Consider the following 14,279-nt stretch of genomic DNA (forward strand, 5'->3'; position numbering starts at 1 on the left):
TGTACCTTGAAACTTCTAATTCATTTTCAGCCAATGAATTAACGGCTCTGTATGACGTTCCTTTCTGTGCATGGACAAAAAAAGCGTAAAGATGCATAAAGAGTTACAAAATTGTCACGTGGGGCACCAAACTTCCAACCCTGGAAGAAAAGAGTGATTGTTATGTCACTCAGCTGCCTGCAGAGCAAAGGACACAATGTCTTTCTGGCTCAGGCCACTGGGTTTTTACTGCCAAGTCCCCTTCTCTAATTCCAGCAGCATTGGATTATCTCTCTGGTTCTCATGGTGCCTTCAAATCAGGCACAGCCCCCAGGTATACATACAGGTCTATGGGCTTCCCTAACACGTGGACGAGTGAGAAAATGCCATACGATTTCGGCTTCCCAGTGCCACTGCCTTCAAGAGGTGGAGCGCAAACAGAAGCAGGTGCGCACCGACCGGCTCCCACGCCGACCGATGATGCGGAACCCTCCTCACAAGGACACATGCTTTGGCTCATGTTCCCCATGAGAGTGATGGGGTGCGCTCAGTCATTCATACATTTTTTTCCTACTCTAAGACACGCAAAAATGCTTCCAAACATTATTTGAAAATGAGTAGCACCGTTTAAGATGCTTCTTGTGTTTGCGAGACCAAAGTGAATTGAACCAAGATGGAGCCTGTGATGCTGGCCCCATTCACTCGTCACCCATGCCCATGGCAGGGTCATGTCACCACTTCTGAGACATCATCTGCACTTCCGTTTTTTTTTTCTGGGTGATAAACGTCAAGGGCGTTCTCACATCTTTAGCCACATGTGCCTCACTTGTGCTTTTTTTTCTCTCTTTAATCCCAGCCATGGCATGCCCCTGCCTCCTCCTTTCAAAAGCACCCATACCTCCATCACCTCCATTAATAAAACAGTTTTTTCCATTTGTTAATGTTAAGAAATAACACACTAGAAAGTTCTACTCCCCAGTGATTCCTCTAACACTATTGGCTTTCTAAAACTATTCTCCTAAATATGTCATGGTACCATTTAATGAAGTCTAAGTGAGTTAATAACACACTTAGCTTCCTAGGCATACCCATAAAAATAAATACAGTTCATTAAAGCACACACAGATCACAAAACAAGCTACAAAGGGATTTCTGTTTCATTCATACCCCCCATTACCCTTTTATGCATCACCAATTAAAACCTTTCCTTCACACTGAGTGAAGTGAATGAAGAGGAGGAAGTAAATGGGACAGGACACAGCCACACCGTATCAAATACAGCAAGGTCCTAAAGCACTGATGTTCACAAGAAGGGTCTGGGGAGAAGGAACATCATGCCCGGGATCTCCTAAGATCCCGCATTCCCTGGAAGGAGGCCTTCCTGCCCTGGGAGGAATGTGTGGCTGGCACTCTCAGGGAGAATTCTGGCAAAGCAAACACTGGAAGGGTCTGCTCCATTAAAGGCCACTTCTCTCTCTTTGACCCACTCCCACGAGCTTCTCCTCTGAGGGGGCGCTGAGGGTCCCCACACAGTGTTGGAAAGGGGTGACAGGCTCCTCGGGCAGTGCAAGGCTGGTCCTCATGCTGCCACTGTGTGGCCTCAGGCAGGTCCCCCAGCCACGGTGGACACAGTTTTCTTATCTACGGACAGGCTGGACCGGAGAATCTTCATTCCTGTCCCAGCCTCTGCTGGGAGGTACTGAGCCCCAGAGGACTGCCGGTGGGTGGGGCCTCCCAGTGAAGAAGGCCCCGGGAAGTGAGTAGGGACCAGGGTGAGGCTTTCTTAGGCGGAGAATCCCTCAAGCACCTTCCTCACCGTCACCTCTGCTCTGGTTTCCCGCAGCTGCACCTTTGTCCTGCGGCACAGCCTCTGCGTGGGCCCCACCCAAGCATTCCTTCAGGCAGAATCCTGAGGCTGGTTTCTTTATCTGTAGCAAACGTCTCAGATTCCTCCCTAAGGGCTGTACCTACAAGCAAAGAAGCAAAGCCCTTTCATGCCCTTCATTTCCAGGCACTTCCTGTTATTTAATCCTTAGGACCACTCCAGTCTCCTCACACTACACCGCCCTACGTGTACTCAGTTCCTCCGCACTACAGAGTGGAGACCGTTAGAGACCACCAGCCTCCTCCTTCAACCACAGGAAGCAGACGAAGCCAAAATGAAACCTACAGGTCAAGTCCAGCCTAGCACCCCTAGAAAGAAGGGGCTTCGGGAGCTGCGTTATCACCTGTCATCTAAGAGGGTCCTTTGGGCACTAGACACCTAACGGGAGCACAGGAAAACGGAAGTGTAGACGCACTCTCCAGGGCGGAGGGTGTCCTGGCCCAGGGACTGGGCTAGGGGCCCGGGAGACTCCACACATCGTGAGGCTGAGCACAGTAAGCTGTCCTGGCCCAAGGCCTTTGAATGGGACTTAGAGTCACCATACCGTATCCTCCGTCCAGGGGGTCCCTTGCTCACCAAGCAATCGCACTATGGTTTAATCCCCGGTACAATCTGACTACAGGAGGAGAATGTGCAGATTATCATCCGGCTGTTGTTGAGTAGTAAACAGGCACACAGGTTGGAGTGTTTGGTCCCAAGAGAGGGCGCCCCTCGCCGTGTGCTCTTACGTGAGGTTCTGAGCCTGCAAATCTTGGAGACCAGGTCCTGACTCCCAGACGGGGGAAAGCACGTGGCCACCTCAAAACCCCCAGCATGGACCATACTGATTCACTAGAATAATGCCATCGAGTGAGGCATTATTAAATTCAGTGAGGAAGAGAGCTTAGCAGCACACTCAAGGCACCCAGAGGGAGCTCGGCACCTCTCGCATCCTGAGGTTCCCTATTAATGCAGAGCTTCCAGAAGTGAAGACTCCTTTTGTATTGCGATAAGCAGCAGCAATACAGTGCATGCCATCAGTGTTCTCAAGGTCTTACAATCCATTCCTTCTCTTCGCTAAAAAAAAAAAAAAAAAAAGCCCCCTTCCCTCTAAAGTATGCCGTACACTTTATCCACTGCATTAAACCTCAGCTTTGGTCCCGCCTGAATTATTGCAACATTATTTTCCAAAAGCCCTCACACCTGCACACGGTGAGTGTATACAGAACTTTCACATCTATCATATCACTGGGTCCTTACAATTCGTTATGATGGGCACTGCTGTCCTGGTTTACATTGGAAGGAACTGAGATGGAGGGACGTCCTTGGCGTTGGCAAGTTCACGGAGTTAGTGAATTGCAGAACAGGGCCCACGCCCTCCTGCTCGTCTGTGTTATATCATCCGACCTGTACGCGATTTACTACCTTGCTTCTCTAAAGAACCAGAACGTAAGGACCCGTTTCACTTAAATATAGAAACTGCCAACTTGTCAGGCCTGGAATCACAGCGTGGAGTCTCCACGCTGCAGCTGTCCAACCACAGGGCATCCCAGCCACGCTGGGTGGGGGCCAGGCCTGATCGCCCCTCCTCAGAAAAGGTGCGCTCCCCGAAAACTCAACGACAAGCCCATTTCCATTCTCACTGCCGCCCCCGCCCCTCGCCGACCACCTCCGGAAGCCTGCCTCGGGACACCCCGGGAGGCAGGCTGTGCGTGTGGCCTTCCGGGCCCAGGGAGACACTCCCTTGCCAATAGCACAGCGTGTGCTGCATTCTGGCAAGGGCCACAGTCAGATGACATAAGGGCTTAGCAACCTCTCCCATTGCCACACGATGCTCTTTGGCGACATTCGGGGGCCAACTGCACGGGGAGAGAAGAAGGAATCAGATAAAATAGTGGGTAATCCGAGTAGATGGGTGGGGGGTGGGAAGGGAATGACTCCAAGTCACTCCCTGTCAGTGGGAGACACTGTATAACAGCACCAGCATTTCCCAAGGTGTATTAATACATTTCCCTTTATAAAAAAAATAGACCAGAGAGAGTATGCAGAGGTCTAAGGTCATGGTCTCCCCAAATTCAGGTCGTCAGAACTTGGGATGCTTTTTCTGTGCAGTACTATGAATATTGGGGAAGCAGTATGTAGCCGGGAAGTTCGGAAGACACCACTGCTAGTCCCTCAACGAGTCTGACTTCCTCCAAGCTCCTCCTTAAGCTTCCCATCCCCGTGGCACAGGAACCCCTGAGACTCATCCACCGAACCAGATAGCCCGTGCTCTGCCCGCAGCCAGCCTCCTGAACCTGCTCAGCCCCAGCTCCAAGTCCAAGTTTGGAGCAGCCACCCTCTGGCTGGTCAAAGGCAGTGCCAGGGCTCACCCAAGTCTAGCTGGAATCAGGCGGGGCTCAAACAGCCCAAGGGTGACGTGTGGCCTGCTGGAGGGATTTATAAAAAGACAGACCTACGGGGTAAAAATTTAAAAAAAAATTAAAGACAGCATTTTTAACGCTGCTCATCTGTCCTTTCTGCACATTCCATCAGTTGCTGGTGACCTTGCAGATGGACTGTTGACCTTGGAAACACACCTGCCCGTGCCCACCGCGGCTCTCCCTGGGTCTTCCCCACTTCGCCTCCTGCTCCTTTTTTCGGTCCTAAGCGTGTGTGGGCCCTGGTCCTGGGCCAGCACCCAGGGGTGTCCAGCCATCTCCTCCACCTCAGCAGAGCTTTCCGGCTCTGGCTGCAGGAGGACACGGGGGAAGCCGTGACAAGGAAGAGAAGGACGCTAGGGTCTCGATTGTCACAGGAGACAGGGCCCTCCCTGCCAGTTGGCCCGGCACCTACCTGACACTCCACATCGCAGTAAAATGCCTGCTTGCATCTTCCACATTTGGACAATCCTTCTTTCCTTAAAAACAGAAAGGGCACTGTAGTGGCGAGAGGCACAGACACGTGAAGCTGCACATTTTTATCGCGCGACAATCGAAGCTACCTGGTCGGGAAGCAGAGCCAGGATCCCTCTCACCTTCCTCCCCCACTGGCGAGTGGCATTTTCCCAAAGGAGGTTTTGACCAGGTTCAGCCCTTGAGGAGGAGTGAGCTGGTCCGACAGCACACACTCCGCCATTCCCCGGCCCTAACAGCGTGAAGGGCACCCTCCAAAACAGAGAGCGGCGTGCCCTTGAACTCGTGCGCCTGGCTTGGGACACACAGCTGTCAAGATCACCTGCACTATTACTCAGTCGTCTGGGGCAAGTCAAAGTCCCAAAGGTCCTGATGTCCTCACCTGCTGACGAGGGACAGACATAAAACCACTTCGGAGGCCTCACTTGATAAAGACAGAGGACGGGGTTAAGTCAGAAACTGCAACGTGAGTGGCAGCTTCATTATTCAGAGACACCAGTAAAACAGGAGATAAAATTGAGCATGTCAGTAATTCAAACGTCCAGAAAGCTAAGTTTGAGACTAATGCGACCCAGCAGTGGAGACGTGCCCTTGAACAAAACGTGATTGGATGTGACTGGTCCATACGCCCACTTTCTCAATGTGCTTCTGAGCGATTCTTCTGCCTCCTCCTAATTAGGGCGACACTCCCCGCACCCCGTCATCTCATTCGCTTCCCACAGAGGACAGGCATAGTGTAGCTTTCTGACCACCATGCGTGCGTGTGTCGGTGGTGGTAGCTAAGCCACAGCTTTTTAAAACACTGTGAAGCTGCTGAATGAAACCACACACAACAGAACTCTTAAAAGATTGTTTGGAGGTGGGGAATGACCACATTGTTTCAATCAGACCACTGTCTGTGGCTTGTCCTGTGGAATTCTCAGGCACGGCCCTGAAGGCAGCTTGCTGACCCGTGGCTCTGCCGACACCATGCGGGCCTTCTGCCATGGCCAGGGGAGCGGCGCTGAGCGGAGTCACCTTGTCTCCCCCTCCAGCAGCCCCTGGAGGAGCTGGTGTTTTAGCGTGTGCACAGAATCACACTGCAGAAGCCTCCTCTGGTCCTTGTCAGCCAGTGGCAGTCCCCACACAACTCCCACGGAATCCAGAACGCGTGCCAAAAATGCTACTGTTGGAACGGAACTGGCTGCCTCGCCGTTTTCTTGACAGCACTTGGATTCCAAGGAGCTGCCCGAAGAACGAGTGGGAGGAAAGCACATCTTGCAGCTGAGGCATAAATAAACGTTCCAGGTTTGCACATCTCAATAGTTCACGAAGGAACCCACCCACGGATGCAGAGCATGTGCGTTTTCTGGCCTGAAATACCTCCAAAGCGCTAACTCAAGTGCTTCACACTCTGACTTTGCTTCTGGGAATATAAAACCAATGAGACGCATGGTCCTTGCTCCCTTGCCCTAACTAGGAAAAAAGGACAGAGGTGCCCTCAAAAACAACCCCAAAGTGACGTGTAAGCAAGGGCTTGGTGATGAGGGCCCTGACAAAACGCCGAGGGGAGGGAGAGTACAGATGGGCAAAGCCAGGGGGGAAGATTTCAAAGTTCTTTCCAAAAAAAAAAGTGTGTTTGCAAATGGATAAGGGGTGGGTCGATGCCACCCCGTAAAAATGGCTGAGGTCATTTGTTCGTGTTTGTTTATGCCAGGATGGGGTCCCAGAATCTCTGCAAGTTTGACCGAAGCTAGTCACTCTTCCCACCAACCCACCTTCTCCTCACCCCCGAAAAACAACGGAAAATTCTGTCAAATTTCAAGGGCTCATGAACCCAGAGCCGCAGAAAAGCCTCTGAAAACGCCCTGAAAGAAAAGATTGGGAAATTATCACAAAAATATCTTTATCAACTCTACTCCACACAGAAAATCAAGGATTACTCAGGTTTTACAGGGGCCGGCAGTGACGTCAACATGAAACAGGGCCTTGTTTGCAGCTTCCAGGTACCAACCACCCCAGGGAGGGGAAAGCACTCGGGCCCCGGCGACCTAGGGAGGGGTTCCACGGGACGCCACCGAAATCATGACTCTCCCAAAGGCCAGGCTTCTCAGCACGGCCAGTCACCATGTCCACAGCCACACACCACGGAGAAAAAGGCTAACTTTGAGGTGTTGGCAATGTGTGATGTCATGTCCACTATGGGTCCCAACGCTCCTCCAGTTGTGGTCGGCAGACCACTGGGGACCTGAACACCCTTTCAGGGAGCTGGGGAGGTCAAAACCATTTTCGAAATAATACTATGGTTTTGACCTGGGTCTCAGTACAAATTGAACCAGTGGCACCGAACTGCTGCCCCAGGGGTCACTGTGGTCCCCACTTCCACGCTCTCGGGGCAAAGGGGGGAAGCCAGCTTCCCTCAGGATGTCCCCGGAGGAAGCTGTAACAATATGAATTGTATCACATCTCGGGCTGTTCCCTGTATTATCTTCACGACTTGCCATGAGGGAAGGAGCGGGATGCACGCATGATGGCTGCCTCAGGGAACAGCCTTTAGGGTCCCTGGAGTCGCCAACTGAATCGCCGCTTTTTCTTGCATTTTTACTCGACAGAGCAACTTTAGGCCAACTGTGATTACTCAACCTTGAGTATCTGGAAGATGTGTGATTTAAATGAATGAAGTGAGCCTATCACTTTGAGGAAGACGATGGGCAGTATTTGTTGCCGATGGTAAAAACGGGGCGTTCCAGCAAAAACTAGAATTTTGGAAGACGCGTGTCTGCCATCCTGAGCTTGGCGGTCTCTGATCTGAGCAGATTACAGCCGTGATTGTTTTCATCTGGTTGTACGAAGTGACTCAGCTTTTAGAAGGGCCGTCTACTTTCTTGAACCAATATTTTCCAAATGTCCAGTGTCTGGGCCAAAACAGTCATTCAAAGTAGCAGACAGACCAGAGGATTTTTTCTTTGAAAGATTTTATTTTATTTATTTATTTTTATTTAATTCTTATTCAAGTACAGTTTTCTGTTTTATATTCCTTTCCCTGTCCTCCCAGTGCTCCCCACTTCCCTCCCATTTCCGCCCCCCACCTTAATTATTGTCCATGTGTCCTTTATACTTATTCATGTGAGTCCCTTCCCTTTTCCCCCTATGATTCTCTCCCCTCTCCTCTCTGGACCCTGTCAGCCTGTTCCGTATTTGAGTGTCATTGGTCATATTTTGCTTGCTTGTTTGTTTTGTTGTTTAGATTCCTGTTAAAGGTGAGATCATATGGTATTTGTCTTTCACCGCCTGGCTTATTTCGCTCAACATAATGTTCTCCAGTTCCATCCATGATGTTGCAAAAGGTAGGAGCGCCTTCTTCCTTTCTGCAGCATAGAATTCCATTGTGTAAATGTACCATAGCTTTTTGATCCAGTCATTTACTGATGGGCATCTAGGTTGCTTCCAACTCTTGGCTATCGTGAATTGTGCTGCTATGAACATCGGGGTGCATAGGTTCTTTTGGATTGGTGTTTCCGGGTTCTTAGGATATGCTCCTAATAGTGGAATTGCTGGGTGAAAAGGCACGTTTATTTTTAGTTTTCTTAGAAAGTTCCATACTGTTTTCCATAGTGGTTGTACCAGTCTGCAATCCCACCAACAGTGAACTAGGGTACCCCTTTCCCCACAACCTCTCCAGCACTTGTTGTTTGTTTCTTTGTTTATGATAGCCATTCTGACTGGTGTAAAGTGGTATCTCACTGTGGTTTTAATTTGCATCTCTCTGACAGCTAGCAATATCGAGCATCTTTTCATGTGTCTCTGGATCCTCTGTACGTCCTCCTTGGAGAAATGTCTGTTCAAATCCTTTGCCCCTTTTTTAATTGGGTTGCTCGTCTTCTTTGAGTGGAGTTGAGTGAGTTCTTTGTATATTTTGGAGATTAAACCTTTGACAGACCAGGGGATTTTAATGTGGCGGAGTACATGCAGGTCACAGACACGGCTTCAGGTTGCACATGACAACGAACCTTTAAGATAATATCACTTACAGAGTTTTAGTGCTGAATCAAGGAATATCCACAATTAACTGATAAGGCTATTAAAATACCCCTCCCTTTCCAATTACGTATCTCACTGAGGGCGGACTGTCTCCATATACTTCAGATCAAATTACGTAATGCCCCAGACTGCATTCAGAAACATATTTGCGAATCCAGCTGTCTCATGGAAATCCAGACATTAAAGAGATTTGCAAAACTGTAAAACAATACCATTATTCACTAATTCTTTTGTTTTGGAAAATAGTTCTAAAAAAATGTCAACAGTAATGGTTGTTGCCTAAATGAAGGGCATAATTTTTACAGTTCCATTTCAAATATGGGTTATATGATAAATGTAACCCATGTGAGCAAAAGCTCTTTGGCACACTCAAATTTTAAGAGTACAGAGAGGGATCTAAGACCAAAAAGTCTGAAAATAGCTGAGCCATCTTAATAATTCCATCAGCTCCATGAAGAAGATTCCTATTGTTCAAACGAAGATAATGAGGATCCCAAAGTTGAAGAAACACCCACCCCAATGCGGTCATTCACGAGTAAGTAGCAGAATCTGAATTCACCCATCTAGGTGCATTTTGTGTCTTCATCATGCACAAATATCTTTCCTTGAGAAGTCAGACAATTATCCAGGAGCACATACTACACAAAGCAAAATCAATCTATGTGTTTGGATGAACCAGCAGCAGCAACAAAGCGTAAGTAAAGGCATCCTTTACTCTGGTCTGCATTACGCCCCAGCTCCAATGGTATCCCACTCATGTTACTTTGAAGATGCAAAGGGAAGGATCCAGAATCACTTTTCAAAATGAGATTTGGGGAGGGAACACTTCCACAAAGAGGGTCCCTCACCTGTGACACGGGAAGGGATTTCACTTGGCATGGGTTGGAATAAAATACGGACTGATTCTGTAGTTCGTGCAAAGAAGGTCCCTGCTTGTCACTCCGTATGTGTGGGTGCATCTAAGTGCTCCTCAGACAGCCACTGGGCGAGTCCACACCAGATCACGGCCCCCGAGAACCGGGCGATGGAGCACTGACGCCGTCAGGCTGACCTCACTGTATGTTTGCTTCTGGAGTCAGCTACCTGGTTATCTGTGAACGTTCTTATATCCCCAGGAGCCAGAGCTGCCTCCCGAGTACAGAAGGAGAAAAAGTAACCAGTTACTGATTGTGGACAGCAAAAGGGTTTACTCTGATCGGCTCTGGTATGTGAGATTCCAGGTCAAGGGGGGTGGGGGAGGATTGCTGTTGAAACTATCCCGACGTGTGCTTTGGCCCTTTTCACAGTCAGGGAAAGATGTCAACTTTGCGTAAGTCTGCTTTTAGGTTGAGACTCAAACTAAAATTTGCTGAGCTGGTACCTGCATTGCGTGTGCATGGGCCGGGGCGAGAAAGGAGGAGAGAGAAAGAGACCCTGTGTTTGACTATTGCTCACTGAAGAGTTCAGCCGGAGAGAAACTTCACACCGGGTATCCGCTTTCACTGGAGGTGTATACAAGGCATTTGGCATAAACTCTGTTCCTACAGAAGACACAGCCGTAAATCTTTCATTTGCCCTGTAACTTGATCAGAATTGTCTAGGTCTGGGGAAAGACGGCAGAACAAAGAAAATAAAATTCTCCTCAAAGGAAAGATCCATAAAGGTCACTGGCAGGAATGAACTGAAATGTGAAACAACCCCAAAGGAACGGAACTCAAAGACAGTGAAGGGTGAGTCTCTAGTAACCTCTCAGGATGTCTCAACCTTGGCAGCCCTCACCCTTCAGGGCTGGGGTGGGGCCCCGCCGTTCCCATCTGACTGGTCTGTGTGGGGATCTTTAGAAAGCTCCCCACGAGATTCCAATGTGCTTTCAGAGTGCCTGGGCCCATCGTCATCCCCAGGGCCGGAGTGCTTTTCGAGGGCAGAATTTCTTGACATGTGGAAGCACCCTTCCCTGCAATGCAGATTTTTTTTTGTTTTTACAATGTCACCTGTCTCGGCAATGAATGACAGACATCGGGTGGAGTATTATGCTGTTTGGCTACCTTGGCGGTGGCTGTTCAGGAGAACAGAGTGGCAGACCCCATGTTTTTGAACCACGGCAAGATCGTATTGTAGAAGCCAGAAAGGAATTTTGAAAAGACAGCCTTGGCCTTCTGTCCACCTCCCTCGGGTACCCACTTCACAATTCAAGCTGAATCCCACCTCCCTTGGCAAATCCTTTTTCCCTTCAGGTGCTTGGGGCTCCATGTGGTCTTGGGAAAACTGCTAATCCTTTCTGAACCTGTTCCCTCCACTGTAAAGGCGGAGTCTCTGCCTCACAGGTCTGTTACGAAAATTAAATGAGAAAATACAAGTTGACATTGACTGGGACTAGACTTTTAATGAGCCTTCGCTTTTTTTTCTTTTTTAAAGTGAGGTCAGCTAAGGAAATATCTTCAGCGTGTCCTCCCCCAGACTCATATTTAGAGGATTTATGTTTCCAAAGCCTTTGTTTTATGGGCAAACATTTACCCTGCTGTGACCGGAAGGGCTCTTTGAACTTAAGAAATGGCTCCATTCACAAAGGGAAGAAAGAAATGCTCCGGGAACATGCAAGGATTTGATTATTACTGACGGGAACAGAACTTAGAAGACACGCGCCTGTCATTTCTTACGGGCGGAGACACACGCCGTGATTAATTTTCTTGCTTTTAAAATTCGGAAGCCACGAACATCAACAAGTCAGAGATGTAATTAACAACTCCTGCTAGTTGCTGCGTTGCCGGGGGGACAGGGGGTGCAGTTGGTCTAGATAAAAAGGGTTTGATCCTGTGAGCTCCCCACTTTCTGCTACTGAAGCGAATGCTTGGTGGGTTTCACCATGAAAGAAAATGATTCCGGCGCGGAGGGGGTTCGCAATAACAATTACTTTTAACTAACGGCCGACAGAAGAAGTGGCAAGTGTGCGCGCCGCCGAGCAGAGCCCTGGCCAGGCGGCAGAGAGAAAAGGGAAAAAAGTCCAGCGGCGCAATATCACTTCGCCGTGGGTTGAAATAAGACAATCAGAAACAAAGTTAGCCTCCCACCCAGAGAGAGTGGTTACGCCAGCAAATTTTTATTTGAGGGAAACAGAAATTGGAGGAATTGTGATGGAACCCTATTATAACCCTAGTCAGGGGACAAGGATAATACGAAGGCTCTGGGTTTTTGTGTGACCGTGAAAGATGCCCCGTATCACTTTAATCCACAATGTAGCAGTGAACCGGGACCCGTGGGCAGGGGGGGACTCTTCCCAGAGCCTGGCTGAACCCTCCCCTTCCCACCTGCCTTTGTTCTCAGGCTTGTTAAACGTTAGCGTCCTGGGGCCTCTAGGGGAGGCAGGAAATATTTAGGGCAGCCAGGGAGCAAATAATAGGTTTCTCCAACTATTGGAATAGAAGCGAGATTTACAAGGAGAAAGCTGGCCTTGGTGGTCCGGGCAATGAATGGTTGGCCTTGCTGCAAAATGATAAAACCAGGGGGTGGGGGCGGGGGGGCGGGAGGGATGTAGGTCAAAGGTACACATTTTTAGTTATAAATCCTGAGGTTTTAACGTACAGCATGGTGACTATAGTTCATAACAAAGTGTTGTGTATTTGAAAGATGCTGGGGTTAGATCTTAAGCTTTCTCCCCATACACACGGAAAAGTTAACTCTGCGTGGTGCTGCGTTAATTACCTTGATCTCAGTCATCGTCCCACCACGCATATGAATATAAAACCACCGCACTGTATACCCTAAATGGATGCAATTGTATTTGTCAATTAATTCTCCATCCACATGAAAAATATCATATGTATGACTCCACACCTCACGAGTTGAGTCAAGGTCAGAAACGGAAAAAGAATGACGACACTGATTCAGGATTTGTTTTTAACACAGGCTCTGGTTGACGTGGAGTTCACCTTCGCCTTACAGAGAAAATCCACGAAGCTCAAAAGCAGAGGAGAAACACGGATGGCCTCCAGTGACCGCTGAATTACGCCTTCAGCCACCGGAGACACCTGCCTCCACACGCCGTCTTGTGGGCCCGGTGAAACCCGGACGTCTCAAGCCTGACCGAAGATTGGGCGTGTGCTCTTTAAAATTTAACATTTGCCTCTGGAAACACTTTCCTCCTTAATTTTTGTGCGAAATCAGAAGGACACTTCCTTGCTACTTTATTTTCTACTTCTCTGATGCCTCCTGATTGGAACGTCGAAAGGAGAGAAAGAGTGAATGCCTTTCTCCTAAACCCAGTTTTCTCATAAAGGAACAGGCAGTAAGTGCCACCCACCACTACTTCTAAAGGTGCCACACATGGAAACATTGTCACCTGTACTTTGAAACAAATACCGATAATATTAGGTTCCCCTGTGACCACCATTGCCCTAACTTCTCTAACACCCTGGTGATTAAGTCACAAGGAAAAGGACAAAACCAAAGTCATGTAAATTTAACTATTTAAAAACTTAAAATGCCCCTAATAATACTCCTGGCTTCAAGACTCTGACCACAAAGCAGGAAAAATAGGTAAAAATACCTTCTATAACCTAATGTGAAGTGTGAGTCCTAGAATATGGTCATTCTGCAGCCAAACATGAGTATTAACTCTTTGCCCAAGAAACAGGCAATCTGTCCTAAATAACAGTCTCAAAATTCGGTGACAGATTTTTGGTCAAGCTGTTTTCATTAAACAGCACTGATTTTAACAACTAATAACTTTAAAACTACCACATCCAGAAAAACCTGAAATGGTCCACAAAACTCTCTCCTTTCCTCCTGTAATCATTAACCAGTGTTTTACTATTAAATGGGCAATCGAGACAAACAGTTCAGAGTCCGTTCTTCCACCACCGATTAAGATTTGGGTGTCAGGCACTGGGGCTATAGTCCGTTCAGCCTTCTGGGCTTTCTGAGGCCAGGAACCACACCGACGACAGTGGCATCGCAGGTTTCAGACCCTCGGGGCCACCTCCCAGCTTTTCCCCAGAACAACAATCAATCCTCGGCTTCATCTCAGCAAATCTGCAGCAACGTGAGCGTGTGACAACCTGGCACAGGTGCATGTCCCGCACTGACGTGGCCTGGATGGTTCGGGATAACCACCTGAGCTGTGAGGCCAGCTGCTTCCATTGGTGGGGCGTGTTTGCTGTCCCCAGCCACACTGCCACGACGAACACCTTTGACAGACACGTTCTTGACATTGAAGCCCATGTCACCCACGGGAAGAGCTTCACTCAAAGCTGTGTGGTGCATTTCAACAGACTTGACTCCAGTTGTAATGTTGACTGGAGCGAAGGCGACCACCACGCCTGGTCTGACGATACCAGTCTCCACTGGGCCCACAGGGACAGCACTCACACCATCAATTTTGTAGACATCCTCAGACGCAGGAGCTTGCCGGGGGCAGGAATTGGTGGCAGGATGCAATCCAGAGCTTCAAGCAGCGTGGCTCCACTGGCATTGCCGTCTTCCCGAGTGACTTTCCATCCCTTGAACCAAGACACGTTAGCACTCAGGTCCAGCATGTCGTTGCCATT

At 48.9% G+C, this 14,279-nt stretch overlaps 1 protein-coding gene across 1 annotated transcript in view; it reads right to left on the bottom strand.

The window, feature by feature from the left end:
• Window positions 1-14,279, bottom strand: part of SMYD2 (SET and MYND domain containing 2) — a 49,176-nt gene that overhangs the window by 23,213 nt on the left and 11,684 nt on the right. Inside the window, exon 2 of the mRNA XM_037035056.1 lies at window positions 4,679-4,742. Coding sequence (XP_036890951.1) covers window positions 4,679-4,742 — 64 coding nt within the window. The remainder of the gene's footprint in view (window positions 1-4,678; window positions 4,743-14,279) is intronic.

This window comes from Sturnira hondurensis, unplaced genomic scaffold (genome assembly GCF_014824575.4).
Source record: "Sturnira hondurensis isolate 20B ecotype Veracruz unplaced genomic scaffold, ASM1482457v3 Scaffold0022215, whole genome shotgun sequence".
Taxonomy (NCBI): Eukaryota; Metazoa; Chordata; class Mammalia; order Chiroptera; family Phyllostomidae; genus Sturnira; species Sturnira hondurensis.